The sequence below is a fragment of the Gracilinanus agilis genome, chromosome 3 (genome assembly GCF_016433145.1).
Source record: "Gracilinanus agilis isolate LMUSP501 chromosome 3, AgileGrace, whole genome shotgun sequence".
Taxonomy (NCBI): Eukaryota; Metazoa; Chordata; class Mammalia; order Didelphimorphia; family Didelphidae; genus Gracilinanus; species Gracilinanus agilis.
In genome coordinates, this window is record NC_058132.1 from 204,566,887 (window position 1) to 204,589,376 (window position 22,490).

The 22,490-nt window shown below is 42.5% G+C and overlaps 1 protein-coding gene across 1 annotated transcript; it reads right to left on the minus strand.

Annotated features, from left to right (window-relative positions):
- Window positions 1-12,114: 12,114 nt before the first annotated feature.
- Window positions 12,115-18,418, minus strand: THY1 (Thy-1 cell surface antigen). Its single transcript, XM_044666392.1, has 4 exons — window positions 18,338-18,418; window positions 15,290-15,393; window positions 14,517-14,852; window positions 12,115-13,617 (listed from the first exon to the last, which is right to left on the minus strand). Exons 2-4 carry the CDS (start codon window positions 15,327-15,329, stop codon window positions 13,505-13,507), a joined length of 489 nt encoding a protein of 162 aa, XP_044522327.1. The 5' UTR covers window positions 15,330-15,393; window positions 18,338-18,418; the 3' UTR covers window positions 12,115-13,504.
- Window positions 18,419-22,490: the final 4,072 nt, after the last annotated feature.

Sequence of the window (22,490 nt, forward strand, 5' to 3'; positions counted from 1 at the left end):
TTATGACAAACAAAATAATTAGTATGATGAAATTTTATATTTTCTACACCTTTTATTCAATTGCATAATCATAAAGATGTGGTCTGTTACAGAATATAGTTTATGAAGTCTCCATCTTCTCTTCTTGTGTCTTCATCAAGTATATTCTTTTTTTAAATTTTTAAATTTAAAATTTAAAGTTTATTTATTTTTTAAAAACCCTTATCTTCCGTCTTGGAGTCAATACTGTGTATTGGCTCCAAGGCAGAAGAGTGGTAAGGGTAGGCAATGGGGGTCAAGTGACTTGCCCAGGGTCACACAGCTGGGAAGTGTCTGAGGCTAGATTTGAACCTAGGACCTCTCATCTCTAGGCCTGGCTCTCAATCCACTGAGCTACCCAGCTGCCCCCTATCAAGTATATTCTTGATGTGGGTGGCAATTACTCCTTTTGTTGGTTTGATTATTGATATGGTCAATTATGTGAATGGTTTTCCTAATATTGAACCATCATTGCATTCCTGGTATAAACCCCATGTGATCATAATGGATAACCCTCGTGATCACTTACTGGAGTCTTTTTGCTAGTATGCTATTTAAGATTTTTGCATCTATATTCATTAAGGAGATTGGTCTTTAGTTTTCTTTCTCAGTTTTTGGTCTGCCTGACTTTGGAATCAGTACCATATTTGGGTCATAAAAAGAATTTGGTAAAACTCCTTCTTTGCTTATTTTGTCAAATAATTTGTGTAGCATTGGGATTAGTTTTTCTTTAAATGTTTGATAGAATTCACTTGTGAATCCATCTGGTTTGGGGGATTTTTTCTCAGGAAGTTCCTTGATGGTTTCAATTTCTTTTTCTGAGATGGGATTGTTTAAGAATTCTTTTTCCTCTTTTGGTAATCTAGGCAATTTATATTTTTGTAAATATTCATCCATTTCACCTAGACTGTCATATTTATTTCCATATAACTGAGCAAAGTAGTTCTTGATAATTGCCTTAATTTCTTCTTCATTAGAGGTGAGATTGCCCCTTTCATCTTTGATACTGTTAATTTGATTTTCTCCTTTCTTTTTTTTTTTAGATTGACTAGTAGTACTTTATCTGTTGGGAGCCATTGAGAGAAACAGGGTCCTTAAGAGATATTTTTATCTGGACCCCATCAAGACCAACATAGTTTAGCAAGGCTCTATGCTGGTTTTTGTGACCTGAAAATCAGGTTACAGAATGGATGGCATATCTAACATAAAAACATGGACTCCTCTTTATGATTCCTTTTATGATCCACATCTTTTCTTATTGGAAAACACTATAACCTAATTTTCTAGGATAGCTTTAAGTTTTTAATAAACCAGCAGTTAGGGAGTTAACAACTTTTCCCTAAGTCAGGAAAAATGCATAAATTAACAGAAGCTGCCCTGGCCCTGTATCTATTTCCAGACAGCCCAAGGTCAAAGTAGCAGAGTCAGACACCCTTCATATTCAGCTGGGTACTTTCCACCCCACATACCACATAATGTTAAAGACTTATTCATTAAAGATATCTTTTGAAGTATGGAAGCTTTTTACTAAAATAACTTTTAGATTAAATGAGGCTCATTTCATCTCATTTGGAAAGTTTCTCATTCTGCTTGAATCTTCATGGGAGAAAACTTTGTAAAACCATATACCAATCATGATGTAATTCTGTAACTTTGGCATGTCTGCGCAGTTCTAAAACCCCATTATGCTTTGTGAGAAATGATTCTTTTGAAAATAATATAAATGAAGAAAGCTCAGAGGCTTTTTGGAGCAGTCATGAGCTGACAGACAGTTCCTAGCTTCATTCTTTCTCACCTAAACCATCACCTCCCAGACCCCTGGAGCTGTTGGATAACTTTCAACATTTATCTATTTTATTTGTTTTTTTTTTTCAAAGTACCAGCTTCTAGTCTTATTTATTAGTTCAATAGTTCTTTTACTTTCAATTTGATTAATTTCTCCTTTAATTTTTAGGATTTCCAATTTAGTTTTTATCTTGGAATTTTTTATCTGTTCTTTTTCTAATTTTTTCAGTTGCAAGCCCAATTCATTGATGCAATTTACTCCCTTTAAAAATAAATTTTTCTTCTCACACAAATAAATTTAGATCTAAACAACTGGAAAAACATTAATTACTGGGGGCAGCTGGGTGGCTCAGTGGATTGAGAGCCAGCCCTAGAGACGGGAGGTCCTAGGTTCAAATCTGGCCTCAGACACTTCCCAGCTGTGTGATCCTGGGCAAGTCACTTGACCCCCATTGCCTAGCCCTTACCACTCTTCTGCCTTGGAGCCAATACATAATATTGACTCCAAGACTGAAGGTAAGGATTAAAAAAATGGCCTCAGGGCCCTTTGCCATTCTAGTTCATCTTGTCTATGTACCTTTCATAGATGCCAAATCAGTACCACTAAAATACAGATCTATGTCATCCCTTCCTCCTCCCTTTCTCAAAAACAACAACAACAACAACAAAACAATTACTCATGGCTAGGCTGAGCTAATATGATAAAAATAACAATCCTATCTCAATTAATTTACTTATTCAGTGCCAAACAAATCAAACTATCAAAAAAACCCTATTTTATAGAACTAAAAAAATAATAAAATTCATTTGGAAGAACCAAAGGTCAAGAATATGAAGAGAACTAAGAGAAAGCAATGTGAAGGATGGTGGCCTAGCAGTACCAGATCTTAAACTGTACTATGAAGTAGTAATCATCAAAATAATCTGGTACTGGCTAAGAAATAGAAAGGTGGGTCAATGGAATAGAGTAGAGGTAAATGACCTCAGCAATCTAGTGTTTGATAAACCCAAAGATCCTAGATTTTAGGATAAGAACTCATTTTTTGACAAAAACTACTGGGAAAATTGGAAAACGGTTTGGGAGAGATTAGGTTTTGATTAATATCTCACACCCTATATCAAGATAAGGTCAAAATAGGCATATGGTTTAAACATAAAGAGTGATATTTTAAGTAAATTGGGTGAACATAGAACAGTTTACCTGTCAGATCTATGGAGAAGAGAAGAATTTATGAACAAACAAGAGATAGAGAACATTACAAGAGGTAAAATGAATAATTTTGACTATATTAAATTAAACAGGTTTTGTACAAACAAAATTAGAAGGGAAGCAACAAACTGGGAAAATTTTTTTATTACAAATTTCTGTGATAAAGGTCTCATTTCTCAAATATATAAAAAACTAAGTCAAATATAAGAATCTAGGGCATTCCTCAACTTATAAATGGTCAAAGGATATCAATAGGCAATTTTCAGATGAAGAAATCAAAGCTATCAATTTATATGAAAAATATTCTAAATCCCTCTTGATTAAAGAAATGCAAATTAAAACAACGCTGAGGTGCTAGCTATCATATTGGCTAATATGACAGTAAAGGAAAATGATAAATGTTGGAGGGGACATGGCAAAATTGGCACAGTAATGCATTGCTGGTGGAGTTGTGTAAGATTGATTCAGATTGGTAATGGTTGATAATGAGTCAGTGTAAAAGGATCAAGCAGGCTCTCCTAGCAAGGGGGAGGGGTGAGAGTCAATAGAATTCTTTCTCCTCCCCTCCCCCCCAGGAAGTTGAAGCTGAAGGGGTAATAAGTTTAACTGAATCCCCTTTAGATCAAGAAATGGAGGCTGTTTAGGCTTGGTTAATACAGAACTAAATTGGTAGACTGATAGGAAATAATCCCACTGAGATTAGAAATTTCCACAATTAAAAGATTATTCTCCAAACCCTATGATAAATAAAAGGATCAGGATGTCTTCTATTACTGCAGACTTGCTCTCTGGATAACAGATGTTCCAGTGCTTGCCTGGATGAAGATTTTCTTAGGTAATGTATACTATTGTTGGGTATAACCCAAGTATAACTTCACACAGGCTCTCACATTTAACAAGGGAAGGGATTTATTAATTTTGGGAAAACAGGGAAAGGGGAGGTAAATTTTAGAGTTGAGGGTGAGGCAAGCTACTTAGTATCTTCAGGAAACTTGTTAGATGCACATTTGTCAGAAGGGAATGCGTTTTGTATAACTTCTATCTCCCTCACAAACTAACTTTTCTCTTAATCTAATGTTATTAAGTTTCAGATGGTGAAGGTAATCTTGATTGAAGATCTACTTAAACTAGAGATAAATTGAGATATTGCAAGTGAGGTATTATCCCAGTGCACACAGCCTGGTATAGTCTGTATGGAGTAAACAGCAAAGTAAATCCCTTCTCCTTGAGGTCAGAGCAATCCTACACTTCTTCCAGCCTCCCTTGAACCCCAAAAAGAGAGTGTCTTGCTAGCTGGGTGCCCTGGCTTATATACCCACATTCTTAACTGCCCCAACTGCCCCCTCTCCTGGAGTTCTGAGGGGTCCTTTGGAATTCTATGAGGCAGTTTCACCCCACTTAAGATCATGGATGTTAAAGTTGCAAATTGATCCAATCATTCTGGAGAGCAATTTGGAATTATGCCTAAAGAGCCCAGAGTTATAAAAGAATGCATATCCTTTGATCTAGTAATACTACTACTAGGTCTGTATCCCAAAGAGATTTTAAAAAAGGGGAAAGGATCTGTTTGTATAAAAATATTTATAGCTGCTCTCTTTGTAGTGACAAAGAATTGGGAACTAAAGGGATGTCCCTCAAAAGGAGAATGGTTGAACAAATTGTGGAATATGACAATGATGGAATACTACTGTGCAATAAGGAATGATGAACAGGAGGATTTCAGAAAGATCTGGAAAGACCTCCATGAACTGATATGGAGTGAAATGAGCAGAACCAGGAAAACATTGTTGTATACAATTACTAAAATATTGTGAAATGGTCAATCGTGATCGACTTTGCTACTAAAAGTAACATAATGATCCAAGACAATTCTGAGGGACATAGGGCAAAGAATGCTATCCACCTCCAGAAAAAGAACTGTTGGAGTAGAAATGCAGATAAAAATATGTTTTGTGTTTTGGAGTTTTGGTTTCATAAGATTATTCACTTAAAAAGATAAATAATATGGAAACATGTTTTGCCTGATAATACATATATGACCCAGATTGAATTCCTTGCCATCTCCAGGAGCGGGGAGGGAAAAAAGGAGGGAGACAATTTTGATTATATAACTTTGGGAAACTCATGTGGAAATTTGTTATTAAAATAAAAAATTAAAAAAATTTATTGACGTTTTTTGTTTTTTACAACATTATAGTTATCCTCAGTATATTTCCCCCTCCCCTTTCCAGAGCCTTATCCCATACAACAAAAAAGAAAAAAAAATCAGTACAACTGATAGATTCATTTAAAAAGTCTAAAAATGTGTGTAATATCTAAGGCCTGTGGACCACTCACCTCCACGAAGGGATGGGTTGGGCCTGTCTTCTCACATCTTTCCATTTGAATTATGCTGATTTTTATAATTTTGTTATATGACATGTTTAATTTTTTTTTTTTAGTGTATGGTTGCATTTCCCATTTACATTGTTGTGGTTACTGTGTATATTTTCTTGCCTCTGAGGATTTAGAGGGATTAGGACATCAAGTGGTTAATTGTGGGAACTAAGAGAACCACACTGACTTCATCTTGTGATTTAATTCTGGAGCTAATTTAGTTCCCTTTCTCTATTCAATTATGGACCTAGTCCAAATTCTGTCTTGTGTGAAAAAGTTTATTCAATTGTTGGAATAATACATTGTTTGAACCTAGATCTGCATGGTGGAGAAACAGGACCACTTGTACCTGCTGATTAGAGACTCAACCAAGGATCTAGTTTATGCTGACCAAAAACACAGTCAGTCCTAGGAATGATGTAAAGAATGACGTAAGGAGTTTTCTCATAATTATAAATCTCAGATAATCCATATGTCTTATCTGGAAATTGACCCCATATTCATCAATCAGTTATTGTTTCCATGTTCCTTAAAAAAAAAACAAAAAAAACCTTACTTCCCATTTTAGAAGCAATACTGTGTATTTGTTCTAAGGCAGAAGAGCGGTAAGGGCTAGGCCATGGTAGTTAAGTGACCTACCCAGGGTCACACAGCTAGGAAGTGTCTGAAGCCAAATTTAAAGCCAGGACCTCCTGTCTCCAGGCCTGGCTCTCAATCCACAGAGCTACCCAGGTGCCTCCATGTCCTTTGTTTACAGACAATTGAGGAGGAATGGGTCACTTCTTTCCCTAAATTTCCTGAAATTCTGCACTTGTTTACTCTCTCTGTCTCCTAACTTGGAAAGTCCCTCATCTTTCATACCATTAGAAATCAGATTGCCTAAGGTATTTTTCCTTTTCATTCATTGGTCTTATTTGATTACTTATTTTTTTTAAACCCTTACCTACCTTTCATCTTGGAGTCAACAGTGTTGGCTCCCAGGCAGAAGAGTGGTAAGGGCTAGGCAATGGGGGTCAAGTGACTTGCCCAGGGTCACATAGCTGGGAAGTGTCTGAGGCCAAATTTGAACCTAGGACCTCCTGGCTCTAGGACTGGCTCTCAATCCACTGAGCTACCCAGCTGCCCCCTGATTACTTATCTTTAATGTATAAAAGTCTATCTCTCCCTGTATTTGGGGCCCAGCCCTAAACTGAGGAAGGGGTTTGGTTCTGATTTATTGGGCAATTATCATGCATTGCTTAATAAATCAATATGATCAGAAAATGGAGCCTTTTTTCCCTCGGTCTTTCCTCATCTTTTTCTTGTTACATCTGTTTCCTTCATTCTGCATTGGATCTTTTATAGATCTTTCCATGCTATTCTGTATTTATCACTCTCATAATTTCTTATAGCACGGTAATATGTTCCACAGTTTATATAGTTATCCCCCAATTGATGTGCATCTGCTTTTTTCCCCAATTTTTAACTATCACAAAAAGTACTGCTTTAAATATTTTGGTGTCTATGGGGTTTTTTTTTTCTTATCTATGGCTTCCTTGGAGTTTAAGCCTAGTATCGGAGCTAGTTCAAAGGGTATGAACATTTTAGACACTTGATTTGCATAATTCCAAATTGCTTTCCAAAATAGTTCTACCATTTTACAGCTCCACTGTTGCCATTTTTAATTATCTTTGCTCATTTTCAAAGTGTCAAGTGAATTCTCAGGGCTGCTTTGATTTGCATTTCTTTTATTATTTATTTGGAGCTTTTTTTTTTCATGTGGTTGTGAATATTTTGTAGTTCTCTTGAGAACTGTTTGTACATATCCTTTGACCACTTAAATTTTGGGGAATGGCTATTAGTCTCTCTCCCTTTCTGTCTCTTTCTCTGTCTCTTGTCTCTGTCTTTGTCTCTATCTCTGTCTCTCACCTGCCCACTTCTCTATCTCTGTCTCTGTCTCTCCCTCTCTGTCTTTCTCTCACGCTGGCATTTTAATTGTTTATATATCTTGGATCCCAAATTGTTCAGAAAATTTGATATAATCACTAATTATTCTTATAAAGGTTTTGGAGAGATGAAAAACTAGACATGTGGATGAGATAGTATAAAATATGATATAATAAATATATATTTATATATAATAAATAGTGTAACAAACTAAAAATAGTTTTTAATTGTTTTGGGGGCAGTTTTGGGGTTTCTTTCTAAAAATTTGGTACACAAAATACCATGTGTTCAGGGGATGATTTATGGTTACTATGGTTACTATTAGGATGGTTAAGGGTACTAGAAACTATGCCATATGAAATTTAGTTGAAGGAAATGTGGATGCTTATTCCAAAGAAGGGAAGACAGAGGAATATAACAGTTGTTTTCAAGTAAATGATAGTTATTTCCAAATATTTGAAGGACTTTCTCTTGGAAGAGGAATTAGACTTGGTCCTAGGGCTCAGAATTAGTAGCAATGAAAGGAAGCCTTGTAGAAACAGCTTTAGGCCCAGTGGAAAGAAAAATCTCTTAACTAGTAGAGTTGTCTTTAAGTGGAATGAATAGCCTTGGGAGGTAGTGAGTTTCCTGTCACTTGAAGTCTTCAAATAGAGGTTGTCTGATTGACCACATGCTAGGGATATGGTAGAGGGAACTTCTTAGGAATGGATTGGACTAGTTGATGAGAGTGAGATCCTTTCAGGTTCTGAGATTCTACAGTTCTACAAAATGTGAACTTTGTTATTTTCCTCAGATTAGAAATATTATTTGTACACATACCTGCTGTGTAGGTACTGTCCAGCACAAAGGGATGTGTAAATAGGAGCTATCAAAAGCACTGTTTTTAACAGCTGGCCCTCAGGGTGGATTTTTGGATCTTCTACTTTGGTCTCTGTTTGAGGCTGAATTATATGGAGAGGAGGGAGCTCCTAGGGCTGGTGTTAATGCTGCCTCAAGGCTTTCCCACCACTCCCAAGGACTTTCCCAACAGTGACCATCCATTACCTAAATTCATTATTGTACACAGTACTCTATTTTTCACTCCTCTACATTCAAATTTGACCACTGGAGGGCGCTTAGAGTCCCATGCCCACCCGACGCAGGGATATTGGGAGACTCAAAAAAAGATGAGTGTAAATTAAAGCACTTTGTAAACCTTAATACACTACATAAGTGCCAGTTATTATTATTGTTGTTGTTAGCTCACCATCGCCAGACCTCCAGTCTGGTGGTGACTTCTGAGTCATCTCTGAGGCCTCTCCTGGGCTGAGCTCAAATAATCTTTATAGAACAATATTTCTTGTTGTTGCTCCATTGTGTCCTAATTGTTGTGACCCCGTTTGGGGGTTTTCTTGGAAGAGATACTGGAGTGGTTTGTCATTTCCTTCTTTGGCTCATTTTACAGATGAGGAAACTGAGACAAACAGGGTTAAGTGACTTGCCCAAGGTCACACAGCTAGTAAGTGTCTGAGGCCAGAATTGAGTTCAGGAAGAGGAATCTTCCTAACTTCAGTACTGGCTCTGTATCCATTGTGCCAGCTCGCTGCCCCATAGAACAATACAGGGTGCTGGTAAATGTTTAACAACTGCACTTTCTTGTGGGGAAGGAAAGCATAGAGGACACTTTTTCAATTATTTCTTTGGTTAAGTATTTCACAATTACATGTAAAAAATTTTTAAACATTCATTTAAAAAAGATTGAATTCTAAAGTTGAGGACACTCATTGAAGTTTAATCTGCAAGTCAAAAGGGTGAGCTTGGTACTCCAGAGGAAAGTGCTATGTGTCACCTCGTGGTCAACTATAAATGTAGAGAAGTGGAAACAAAGTAACATTTTCTCCATCACTTTAAGTCTAAACATCAATAAAACAATAACTCAATTCCTGATTTGTAATGATAACTAGCTTCTCTCTTTCTCTTCCTTTCCTTTCCTTTCCTTTCCTTTCCTTTCCTTTCCTTTCCTTTCCTTTTCTTTTCTTTTCTTTTCTTTTCTTTTCTTTTCTTTTCTCTTCTCTTCTCTCCTCTCTTCTCTCTTCACTCTCTCTTCTCTCTCTCTCTCTCTCTCTCCCCCCCTCCCCCTTCTGTCAGAATCATTTCTAAGAAGAATAGCAAGGGCTATGCAATGGGGGTTAAATGACTTGCCAAGGGTCACATTGTTAGGAAGTATCTGAGGCTAGATTTGAATCCAGGTCCTCTTGAGTTTAGTCCTGGAGTCTACCCACTGTGTTGCCTAGCTGCCCAAATTGCCAGTTTCTGAGGTGATAATGTTTATGATTTTAAAATTTAACAATTAGTTCTGGGCACCAATTAGAGCTGGCTCCAGTGCACCCCTATTTGTCCATGTTCCACTGGGAAGTGCTGAGTAAATTCTGAACTCTTATTTAAAAAAATTTTTTTTAAACCCTTACCTTCCGTCTTGGAGTCAATACTGTGTATTGGCTCCAAGGCAGAGAGTGGTAAGGGCTAGGCAATGGGTGTTAAGTGACTTGCCCAGGATCACACAGCTGGGAAGTGTCTGAGGCCAGATTTGAATCTATGACCTCCCATCTCTAGGCCTGGTCTCAATCAACTGAGTTACCCAGCTGCCCCGGTGAATTCTTATTTTTATCTCTGGCAAGGGTCAGAGCAGAGGAGCTAGTTTCCCTGAGCTCCTGTCCTTGGGCTCTGCCTCTCTCCCCAAGCATTGCCTTAGAGGTGTGTGGATGTGTGGCTTTACCCAGTTAGAATTTAGTTCTATTCACTGGCTAACCCCACCTCATTTGAACATGCTTATGGGTGGGGTTGGCTTCAAGATGGAGGCAGCCAGACCAAGCTGTGGTTCCCCTCTCCCTTGTTGTCTCTCAGGCACTCTGGAATGCTATCTGACTGATGAATGGCTTTTATTATTCGCAATTCAGGGATTGGGGAAAGGGGCAAAGGGCTGAGGGATTTTGGGGTGCCCTCTTTGCTATTCCTATGGGGTCCGTCACTTAGGTAGGAAACCCAATGGTTCCCACTTCTAAGCTTCTTTCCTTGCCTCTTCTCCTTCTGTTTCTATTTCTATTTCTATTTCTATCCTTTCCTATAATCGCAAGTTTTGACTGAAAGGGGGTTTCTCAGCAAGGTTGGGTAATGGGAGAAGGAGACTAAGAGATCACTCCCAAAATGGAGTCCAAAAACTTAGCTCACTCAATTATTGAAGTCTTGATGGTTGAGATTCGATGAATGGCTTTGACCAGGGAATCAGGGTTTCAGTTTCCAAAGAAAGATCCTCAGGAAGCCCTCAGGACTGGATCCAAGTTGGGATGTCCTCCTCCTCTCTCCTCCCAGTCCTCCGCCTGAAAACCTCTCCTCTCCCCTCTCCTAGAGAAATACTCAGAATTCTTTCTGGTCTCACAACTGTCAGTAACTCACCAACTGCCTTCTCCTGGCTCCTTTTGTCCCATCCCCCTTGCACAAATCCCATCCTTATACTAGCTGTCAGCTAGGAAGTATTTGAGGCCACATTTGAACCTGGAACCTCTTGATACAGAGGGAAGGGCTCTATGGCACACTGCCTCATTCTTAGTTTTGTTACTGATGCTGATGATGTCCTAGACTACTTAGTCTTGAACTAGAGGAAGAGACCCTGTGCAATTCACTTCAGACATTCAAGCATAGTGATATAGCTGACCCTCGATCAACACTTATCGATTCAATTAATAATGCTGGCCTTGCAGATAGGAACCTAAGTCTTAGTTGAATAAAATCAATATTATGCACTAGGTACTAAGTAGCTCAGTAGTTCAATGGCCAGCAAGTAGAACTTGGAATCTGGGAGACCTGACTTAAAATCTGGCCTTTTATATGTACTAGCTTTGTGACCCAAGGCAAGTCATTTATTTGTCTATAAAATGGGGGCACTTAGAGCAGCTAGGGGCACAGTGGATAGAGAACTGGGCCTGGAATTAGGAAGACTATTCATAAGTTCAAATCTAGTCTCTTTACCCTGTTTGCCTCAGTTTTCTCCTCTGTAAAATGAGTTGTAAAATGACAAAACCATTCCAGTATGTGCCAAGAAAATCCTAAATGGAGTCATGAAGAGTGGGACAGGACTGAAACTTCTGAACAACAATAGCATTTCTCTCTCAGGGTGGTGGTATCAGGGTGGTGGCGAGGACAAAATGTTGACTTTTCAAACTTTAAAGAGCTAAAGAAATGCTAATATTATTGGAATCCAAGTGATGAATAAGATGTATCTAAATTGAATTGAATGATGAAGGCAGATGATTTGGGTATGAGTCATTATCCCCCTCTGGATCCCAGTTTTCTTATCTGTAGAATTAGGAGGCTGGACTAGAAAATCTCTTTTAACCCTTTATCCATTGACAGCTGGAGAAGTTTATAAGTCAGAGGGTAGGAACATTCTTGCCCTTTCAAGTTCACCCTTCCATAGCACCCAGGTTAGCATACTGGCAAAATGTTTGACTTGGAGTCAAGATAGACTTTGAGTTTGAATTCAGACTCATTCTCTCTGTTTCTGTCACATGCGTGTGCGCGCACACACACACACAGACACACAGTGTGTGATCTGAGCAAATCAATTCACTTTCCTCAACCTCAATTTCCTGTAAAATGGGCATAATAATACCTAACTCTCACAAAGTTGTTGTTTGGACCAGATGAGAAAATACATGTAAAGTGCCTTGCAAAGCTTAAAGGTCTGTAAAAATATTAGTTATTATTTGCCCTTTTCCCTAAATCCCTTCCATCCCCTTAAGATAACAACAACAACCCACTCCAGAGGCTTGATTTTATTGTGTAGTTTTGTTTTCCCTTGGCTAGATGCCATAAAACAACAAGCTGTGGAGATGATACACATGATCACAGGACAAGACAGCAATGCCAGTGATTGTGGGGAGTTGGGTTCTGATTTTAGACCTCATTTCACAAAGATTGGCACCATTTATCAGTCTTTCTCCATTGTATTCCTCAGAAAACTCCAGCTTGGGTCTGTGATGTCACCAGAAAGATTCCTGAGCAGTTCAGTTCATAGGGGAGGGGGACAGGGATGTCCCAGAAGGGGTACTATCTCAGGGACATGGCTACCACCCAGACCTAGACCGTTAGTTTACAACCTAGTCTCTTTAATTAGGAGGCTCCCTTCTTGTAGAAGAATCCAGTCTGACTTGGCTCATCAGCTCCTGGGTTTGAATTCTGGAAGCCTTTGTGAAAGGGGGGTTGGGGGAAGGGTGAAGAAGATGGATGTAACAGAGGTGGCAATGCTGGGAGATTTACTATCTTTTCCCTAGACCCCCATTCATTAGGGTTCCATGCAGAGACTAGAGGGAACTAGAGCTAGTTAAATGTAGTTAAATCAGTTAAAACAGCTTTCCCTTGCTCTCCCCCTCACCTCCTCTTTCCTCCTCACTCTCTAGGTCTTTCTGCATTCACTGCTAGGCTTCTTGCCAGAGGAATCCAGGAGATTTCTAATGTTTAAGATGGAGATATTTCCTGCTGATCATTCTCTGTGGGACTTTTTTCAGCCCAGTAAAGCCAATATGGCAGATTTGGGAAACCCAGAAACTCCATCTCCTTTAAGTTACGAATGGTCCAGATGTTTCTCCCACCTTGGCTCTGGGAATGCTCCCGTCACATAACACATTCCACATCCTACTTCCCCTATATTATTCTCTGTCCTTCCAAACTCAGGCAGGGACAGAAGATTCTAAGTGCCCTCTTCTCCCCCCCGACCCCATCTATCCTTTGTGGAGCCTCTCTTTCTTGAGGTCACAGCAAATCAGTCCTAGCCAATCCCAAAGCTGGCTTGGTCTCTTCTCCTCCCCCTTGCTCCCTGCTTTATAAACTTCTGAAGGAAAGAAAAGAAGAAAAACATCCCCCAACGAATCACAGAAACAGCCCTGGAATGGCAAATACAAAAATGCAGCTGGGAGTACTGGGTAGGGGGAGTGTGGGGTGTGGGGCAGCAAGGTGGAAGAAGAGAGTAGGTGAATGATGGCATGCGGATCTAGGATTCCTCTATAGGGGTGGGTTCCCTGCCTCCTCTCACCTCCCCAGGGATGTGTGTGTGTGGGGGGGTGTAGTGGGACAGCCGGCTCAGAGAGAGAAAGAGAGGGGGTGCTCCTGGGGTTTGGCCTCATCTTTACTATCTCCTCTGTGTCTCCCAGTCAATCACAGGCACTCAAAATCCGTGGCCTGGAGGAGGGGGACGGAGAGCAGCAGCAGCAGCAGCCAGGAAGTGTTTTGAACTAGGAGGCTCATGACCCCACAGGTTTGCAGTTTATCTGATGAGAAAGAAGAAAGCAAAGATATTATGGCAGAATAGGGAGGGTTGGGGGAAAGATCTAGACCAGTGATTCCCAAAATGGGTGCCACCGCCCCCTGGTGGGCACTGCAGCGATCCAGGGTGGTGGTGATGGCCACAGGTGCATTTATCTTTCCTATTAATTGCTATTAAAATTTAAAAAAATTTAATTTCCAGGGGCACTAAGTAATATTTTTTTTGGAAAGGGGGGCGGTAGACCGAAAAAGTTTGGGAACCACTGATCTAGACCTTAGTAATAGCTTGGAGCAGTGTGTAGGCACTGACATGAGAAGGGAGATGGAGCCCCAGTTGGACTCCAGACCTCCAGCTACTCCCCTTTTTGCCCCAGTGTGAACACAACTTTCTGGAGCAGGAGAGGGAAGAGGTCACAGAAAGGAAGAGTCCCTTTGGAGAGTGGAGAGACTTAATGGTTACTGAAACGTGCCCAGAAATCACACTGGGGGTGGCAGTGGGTGATAATGGTTTGGGGAGGGAGAAAGGAGTTGGGGGAATTAGGACACCCTTCCTTTATGACAGAGCTCCTCTCCCTCTCCTGCCAAAGACCAAAGGACTCCTAAGTGTCCTTTCTCAGTTGGAATTGGTCTGCATAAACATCTCCTCAAATTCCCAGAGAACTCTGGTGTCCTGTGAAACCACCTAGGCTGAGTCTTGCCTATCCCATTTCTGCCCCAGGGATTCTTTTATTTATTTATTCCTTTATTTTTCTGGCTCCAGAGAGACCTCTTCTCCTCCAGACCTCTTTCCCATCCCATCAGCGGCTTCTTTCGCTGACCCGAGTCTCTGTCTTCTCACTCTTCCACTGTCCACTTTCTCTCTTCGCCCGCCCCCTACCCTCCCGGTCAGTGGGGCTCCCCTCACCTTTGTAGACAGTGATGTTCTTGGTAGTGAAGGAACTGGGGATCCCAGAAGCACGCAGATCACAAGCATAGACACCCTCATCCTTTTGGCTGAAGTCTTTCAGATAGAGGGCCATATAGTTCTGGGAGATGGTGAGGTTGACCCGGCTCCGGTAGGCATGCTCCGGAACTCCCATGGTGGAGTTCAGCACGTGCCTTTGTTTCTCTCGGGTCAGGCTGAACTCATATTGAAGTGGGGTCTTGGTGTTATTCTCAAATCGGCAGTCCACCCTCAGGGTCTTGTCCACCAGACAAGCAGTCAGGCTGTTCACCTTCTGTCCATAGGCCACCTGCAAGACTGGTGCATGCACCCAATCACCTCTTATTGGGACCTGGCTCAAGGCCACCCCAAGGCTGGCATGGGCAGGGAGAGGGAGCGTACAGGGAGAAAGGGGCCCAGGGTGAAATCTAGTTCCTCTCACATTCCCTCCTGAACCCCTCCCCTGACCCATTCCGAGAGAGCAGAAATGAGGGGCTGTTGCTTGGACCCTGGGGAGACTGTGCCATGTAAGCCCCCATCCATTGCCCACCCTTCCCCGTCGTGACCTCTGAAGAATCACGCCACACTCCTTGACTCCTCCTGGGAGAGGCCACCCCTTTTACCACCCTTTGGGCAGCCTGGACGTGGGGTCCTTTCTTCTCTGCTGAGATATCAGAAGAAGAGGTGGCTCTGAGGTCCCAGTGGAGACTGAGTGAAAGGAGGACACCCATCCCTATGACCCCTTAGCCCGCTACCTGTCAGCAGGACAGCAACACCGATCTTGGGACCCAACATGTCAAGAGGAAGGTGTGGCTGCGGGTAACCGCCAAGGTGTCACCAGCCAGGCCCAGAGGGACTCCTGAGAGAAAGATGGTGTTCACAGAAGCACACACAAGGCCCCTGACTTGGCAATGGCTCACACAGCACTTGGTGACACGCTTCACTATGCTGCTCTCGCATTTGAACCTCCCAACAGCAGGCCTAGCCAGGGGGAGTGTAAATAACACCAGATCGGCAGTCAGAGTTTCCAGGCTTTCCGAGTTCCTGGCTCGATAATAACTGCTCGTGTGACCTCAGGCAAATCACCTGCTATCTCTGGGGCTCAGTTTCTTCCTCTGTGAAATGGGGAGGAGGCTGGATGTCTTAAGGTTCCTTTATCCTAATATCTCCCACTTAGAGATGTAGAAACTCAGGCATGGAATGACTGGGGCAAGCTCACACACTAACTCAGTGAAAGAGGTAGGACCAGAACCCAGGCTTTATTTTCCCAGGGTTGTCATCCAGACCACTCAGAACCTATATCCCATTGCCAAACAATCTGCAAATATTTAGAAGGGGGTCTTCCATGTGCCAGGCACTTGTAGGTGTCCCTGGCCTCTGGGAGCTTATATTCTCTCTTGGAAGACAGTATGTATGCATACTGGTATGCTCAAAGTATATCTTTAAAAACAACAACAACCCTGACTTTCTGTCTTGGTAACAACTCTAAGACAGAAGGGCAAGGACTAAACAGAGTTAAGTGACTTGCCCAGGGTCACATGGCTAGGAAGTACCTGAGGCTAGATTTGAAATTAGGACCACTCATCTTTAGATCTGGCTCTCTATCCACTGTGCTACATAGCTACCCCCAAAGTATATCATTTAAAAAAATAGGTAATTGTCTCCCATCTTATTGGTAAGTGGGATAGGCTGATAATGGGTCCTCTCTCCCTCTCAGGGAAAGGCCAGGTTAGGGTAATAAGTGCTCTGCTCACAGGGGTGTATATGTGTGCTAAGGGAAGAGATTAAAGATGCTCACATATGTGTATGGGGCTGCTCAGGGTATTCTTAGATACCTTAGATGCACAGGGGATGCTAAGAGGGTATGTGTGTGTGTAGGTTAAATGTATTTCCAGATATGGGTGGAGGCAAAGGATCCTTCCAGATATGAGAAAAGCCTTCTATCTCTTTCTCTTCACTCCTCACTGTAACCCGCTTCTCTTATGTCCCCCTTCCCCCTGGGGCTGCAGTTTTCTAGATTGACTCCAGGGGGACTCCAGCCTAATGGTTCTGTGCCCAGCCTTCCCTGGCTAGATACTGACAAACAGCCTACCCTCCTTACAGAGCAGATCATCCTCAGAATGCCAGGACATTCCCCAAGGCATTGCAGGTCCCAGACAGTCCCTGGCAGTAGAGGGCCCCAGCATGTGCCCTGACGTGTGCTGGAGGGTAGTCAAACGTGAATGTGTTCTTGGGAGTGATGGGCATATCCTTTTGGGTGGAATGGGGGGAGGACTGATCAAATGAGGTAGCTACACAGGGAGGGGAGCAGTTTCTCAGACATGAACAGGTATGTGCTACAGGCTGGGGGTACCCAGGACCTCAGGAGCCAGTGTTTCTATCTCCCTGGTCCTCAATACCCGGACAGATAGCTTTTTAGCACCTCCAGTAAAGCTGTGGGAAGGATGGAATAAGGATTTGAATGGTAAGATTTAGAGGAGGTGGCTCATCTCCCCAGAGCCTGGGCTTGGGAGGGAATTGGTGGGGGAGGAAAAAGAGAGTCAGTATGTGGATTCTGGAAAAAAGAGGAGGAGAAGGTGGGAAGGGAAGAGACTGGGGTGGAGGAGAGAGAGAGGGAGAAAGAGGGAGAGGAAGAAGGGGAGAAGAGAGGGAGAGGGAGAAGGGAGCATTGCAGCAAAACTAGAGAAAAGAGATGGGAGGGAGGGGATGGGATTGTGGCCGGGAGGGACTAGAGGGAACGGAAGAGAAGAGGAAACAGAGGAGGGAAGATAGGGGCAGGGAAGAAGAGGAAAGAAAAGAGGAGAGAAGGTGGGTTGCATAAGTTGGATTAATTGTCTCTCTCACTTAGCCCAGCTTTTAGGTAGGTCTTCTGCAGCAGGACTTTCCAAGTCTCATTTGCTCTCCCTACATCCTTAATACCCTCATCCTTTCCCCATTTCTGCATTCCTCCCCTCCCAGTCCCTTCAGTCCTCTTTTCCCCCTCCTTTCCCAGTGTTAGACCCCTCCCCCTTTTGCTGAGCAATCTCCTCCTACCCCTCCCTCCTGTCCTCTCCCCTCCCCCGGCACTGCGGCTCAGCTTCTTCCCGCACCAAGGGGTGCTCCCATTTCCCGCAGCTTGGTCACCCGCTGGGCTTGAAGTCTGTCAGCCTTAAGCAGTCCGGGTGAAATCAGGAGGGAGCCTCCCAGATCCACGATCCGATTTCCCATTTCGTTAGGGGTGTGAGATGTGAGGTGTCAGTTAAGGGGTTCGGAGAGGGGTAGCAAGCTAAAAGCGAGACAAGGTCAGGGGTTTGCCTTTTGCCCACGCCCTGACCTCCCTAACCCCCAGTTCTCCAATTTTTAGCAGCTGGTGTGGTGAGGGGACTCCCGGTAAAGAAAGATGCTTCTGCCTGTCTGTCAGTCTGTCCGTGTCTCTGTCGCCTCCCACCTTCTCCAGTCTAGTGCAATCCTAACCTATCCTCAGACTTCTTCCGTCCCTCCCTCTGCAGCTAACTTCCCAGCTCTGCAGCTGCCCAGCCCCCCAGCCTTGGAGAGGCGCCCCACACCGTCACCGCTCAGAGCTCGCGGTTTCCCAGGGCCTCACCGCACCACACTCCCAAACCCCAATTCCCGGAGTCGTTCGGGGCTGTCTCCTTCACCTTGGCTTTGGAACTCCCCAGGTGATGGAATGGACAGAGTGGGCTGCTTAGGAAGAGATGGCTCAGGATGGGAAGCTTAGGCTGCGCTGCTCTGGCTATCCCCCCTTCCCCCCGGCCCCTAGAACCATTCCAGAGCTGCATCTGGGCCCTGTCCCAGACGCCTACCTGTGGGCCAAGTCTCTCCACCGCCACCGCCACTGCTTTCTTCAGCAAGATGAGAGGTTGTCTATAAGCCCTAGAACCCGGTTCCGAGCCCGCAGTTTCAGACAGGAGACTAGAGGGAGGGGCTGAGAAGCCCTACCAATCAGCTTCTGGGTAGGGGATTGGCTGGCCCGGGCGGGGTGGGGGTGGGGGGCAGGGAGATAGTTGGAGAAGGGCTTGGGAGGGAAGCGGGGGTGGTGGTGGTGGGGGCTGGTAAACCGCCCTACCGGAGAGAAAATGGGTTCTGCGGCTGTTTAGGAGGCTTGATAGACCCACCCAGGGTTGGGGAGGATTGGGGAAGAAGGAAGTCCTGAACATCTCTTACCATGTCTCCCCCTCACCCCTCCCTCTATTCTGCTCCAACCTTTCCCATTTTTCCTAGAGGACTTTAAGAGAACCAGTCTGGAGCTGAAGGATCCAGCCATCTCTATACCCTTCTCTATCTCCTTGTCCCCAGCAGGGATGGGTTTTCAGGTCTCTCCTCATCCCCTGTCTCTCTAGTCTTCTCTTTCTCTTTTGAAGCTTTTACAACCTATGATTTTATGCTTCCATTCAAGAGACTTGTTTTGGGATTTTCCTACATACCTCCATAGGAAGCTAAGTATTTTTCCATAGCTGAGTAGCCCCTCTGGGGCAGGGCAGACGTCTTGTTAAGGCTTAGGCAACGAGAATTGCGTGTCTTGTCTTTGGTACCTGCTCAGTACTGTCCCAAACCCAATTAAGGCAGGTAGGTCCATTCCTCCTGATCTCTAGGGAGGGGCAAGGCCCTTCTCAGTTTTTTGCGCTTTTGTTTCATTGATTCCCAGTTTTGACAGCTAGGGAATGCTTAATTACCCCCACCCTCCCTGCCTTTTGGGGCAATTAGCCCATTTCCTCCCTTGTTTTGTCCTCAGCTGTCAGGGCAAGCAAGTGTGGAAGTGTGTGTGTGTGTGTGTGTGTGTGTGTGTGTGATGGAAGATCAGGGAAGGGTACATGGAAGAGGCAGCACCAGAGCAGAGCTTTGAAACAAAATGAAGAATCTGAGAGGTAAGATAAGGAGAGAGTGCATTCCTGGTATCAGAATCAGTCTTTCAGTTATTCATGGAGGCAAGAGATGGCATGTTTAGTTCAGCAAACTAAATCTGACTGGAATTCAGATTTTATAAATGAGAATAAAATAAAAGAGCAATCTGAAAACATAAATCAAAATCAAATTTTGGAGGACCTTAAAATGATAGGCTAAGGAGTTTGTATTTCATCTTATATACATTTGGGAGCTACTGAGTTACAAAATAAGTTTTATTGATGCCTTTTGTTTTTATGTCACACTTATTTCCAAATATGCCTTTTATCATTCTCTGTCTATTAAACTTTCCCTTGTTGTGAAGATTTTACAAAACAAAACCTACCAAACAATTCAGCAAAACCAATCCACAATCAGTTGCATCTGATCACCCCCTGTTCCTTCATCTTTCCAATAAAAGGAGGGAAATGCATTTTCTAATCTCTTCTCTAGGGCCATGCTTGGTCATTACAATTATAAAGCACTGGCTACTGATGATTTCTGAGGAATATCGAAATCTGGGTCTTCTAAGATTATTTTGGGAGCTGTGGGAAGGATAATTTGGGAGAGCTGAGTTGCTTCCAGCTCCAAAATTCTTGATTTTATGAGTTTCTGATCAACAACCTTCCCTCCCATTTCCCGCCACTCCCAATGCAACAGGACAGAGAGGAAGTATGAAGTCTCTTTCTCTTACAGCTCAGAGATGAACTCCAAAGTTTGTCATTTAGAGGAATGGAAACTGTGGAGAAAGAGCCAGGACTGATTTCTGTGAAAATGTACATGGCATATTTAACGAATCTGCAAAATCCACAAAAGCTGTGAGAGGTACTTAGCCAGTACCCTGGATGACACAATCAGGATTCTTAAAGATCTATGCAAGCTAGTAGGTAAGAATTCAGAAAACATGCTGACTTGTGCCAGGGTTCAACAAATTCATCGCACAAATGTATATCTCTAAGATTCCTTTGGCTTTAACATCCTAGATGCTATGACCTGTTCGGTGTTATTCTGGGAATGTGGCTGAGAATTGACCTACTTGCTGGGGTCCCCAAGCTCTCTGTCTGTGAAGGAGGCTGTGCTAAGGTGGTATGGGGAATAAGGGAAACTGTGTCTCTTCTCCCCCAAGTCTTTAGAGGGTGTGGCCATTTTGTGTGTGTGTGTGTGTGTGTGTGTGTGTGTGTGTGTGTGTGTGTGTGTGTGTTTTAATTTTACCAAAATCCCCATTCTATGTGTAGCTCTATCTTAAGGGCTAAATTCTTGACTGGAGGTGGGAGGGAAAGCTGAAATCTTCTGACTAGAAAACTGCCTGCAGTTACAAATCTTCTCTCATTTTCTCACATGCTTTAAAGAAGCCTCATGCAGGATTTGGCTGTTTTAGGTTTAGAAGCAAAGGAAAGAAAGAATCATGGTAGGAAAAAAAAAAGCAGGAACAGTTTTAAGTTCATACAAAACTGGGCTTCCTATTGGTGACCCTTCAGCCCAAAAAAGTCTTCACTTATCATGCCGCTGAATTTTCTGCCAATTAGGGTTCATCTGGATTAACTGGGGTGGGAAATGGGGCAAAGGGGCTGTCTTTTGCATCTTAGTGAGAATGATTACAATTAGATTGTTTTTCTTTTCACATTTACCTGACCTCATCTTCACAGGGGAAAGACTTTTGGTTAGGGGAAAGATTGTTGACTGTAAAATTGTAAAGGGATGGGTGAGGGGCAGGGAGAGGGATGTGAGTCATAATTCATCAATCCGAATCCAGAAAATGAATAGAGATGCCTTAGAGTTATGAAATATTTATTTGAACCTGAGGAATTATCAACCTAGCTCAGCCTTGACAATCTGGAGGAGTCATGGTCCTGGTAGTATGTTGACATGGATGGAAGAGGCCAGGAAGCCTTGAAGAAGAATGAAAAGAACATGTGGAGGTGGAAGTGGGGAGCTGGAAATTAAGTACTGGGTTTTATTGCCTAAATTAAGGCCAGACCATTGGACTAGTTATATGAGATTGGGACTGGTTAGCTCATAAATGGTAATAGGTTCGATTTATGTAGTGCTTTACCACCCAGCAAGGTCAGTAGCTGTAAGTATTATTATTTCTGGTGTAGAGGGAACTGCTTTCCTGGGTCTCTTTGGAACTGAGTGGGAGGAGGCAGGTGGTTTACCTAGGGTCTGGGCTTTTGAGAGTGTTTATTGTTAAAGCATTTCAGCACTCTCTCAACGCCTTTGCTATTTTAAGTGGAGTCTTGGTTTTGCCACTTTATGTCATGTAACTGACAATAAAAATATACTCTTTAAATAAAAAACATTAAATTTTTCCAGTGACACAGAAAAGAAAAATTTTAACATTTAAAAAAATGTTGAGTTCCACTGTGGGAGTAGAAATACAGAAGAAAAACAACTGCTTGATCACACGATTTGATAGGAATATGATTGGGGATGTAGACTTTAAACACTCTAGTGCAAATACTAATAATATGGAAATAGGTCTTGATCAATGACACATGTAAAACCCAGTGGAATAGCTCATTGGTTATGGGAGGGGGTTGGGAGGAGGGGAGGGAAAGAACATGATTCATGCAACTATGTTAAAAAAATAATTAATTAATTAATTAAATGAACTTTAAAAAAATGCTGAGTTCCAAATTCTCTCCCTCCCTTTCTTTCCCCCCTTCTTAGGAAGACAAGCAATTTGATGTAGATTATGTATGTGCAATTACACAAAACATTTCCATATTAGCCATCTTGCAAAAAAACTCAAACAGACCCTGCCCCCCACAAACAAACCCAAGAAAAATAAAGCAAAAAAAAAAAAAAAGGATGCTTCAATATACATTCAGAATTATCAGTTCTTTCTCTGGAGGTAGATAGCATTTTTCATCAAAAGTCCTTCAAAACTGTAGAGTATCACTGTATTGCTAAGAATAGCATAGTTGATCATCATATGATATTTTTGTTACTGTGTACAATGTTCTCCTAGTTATGCTCATTTCACTTTGCATCAGTTCATACAAGTCTTCCTAGGTTTTTCTGAAAGCATTCTGTTCATCATTTCTCCTTCCTTCCTTCCTTCCTTCCTTCCTT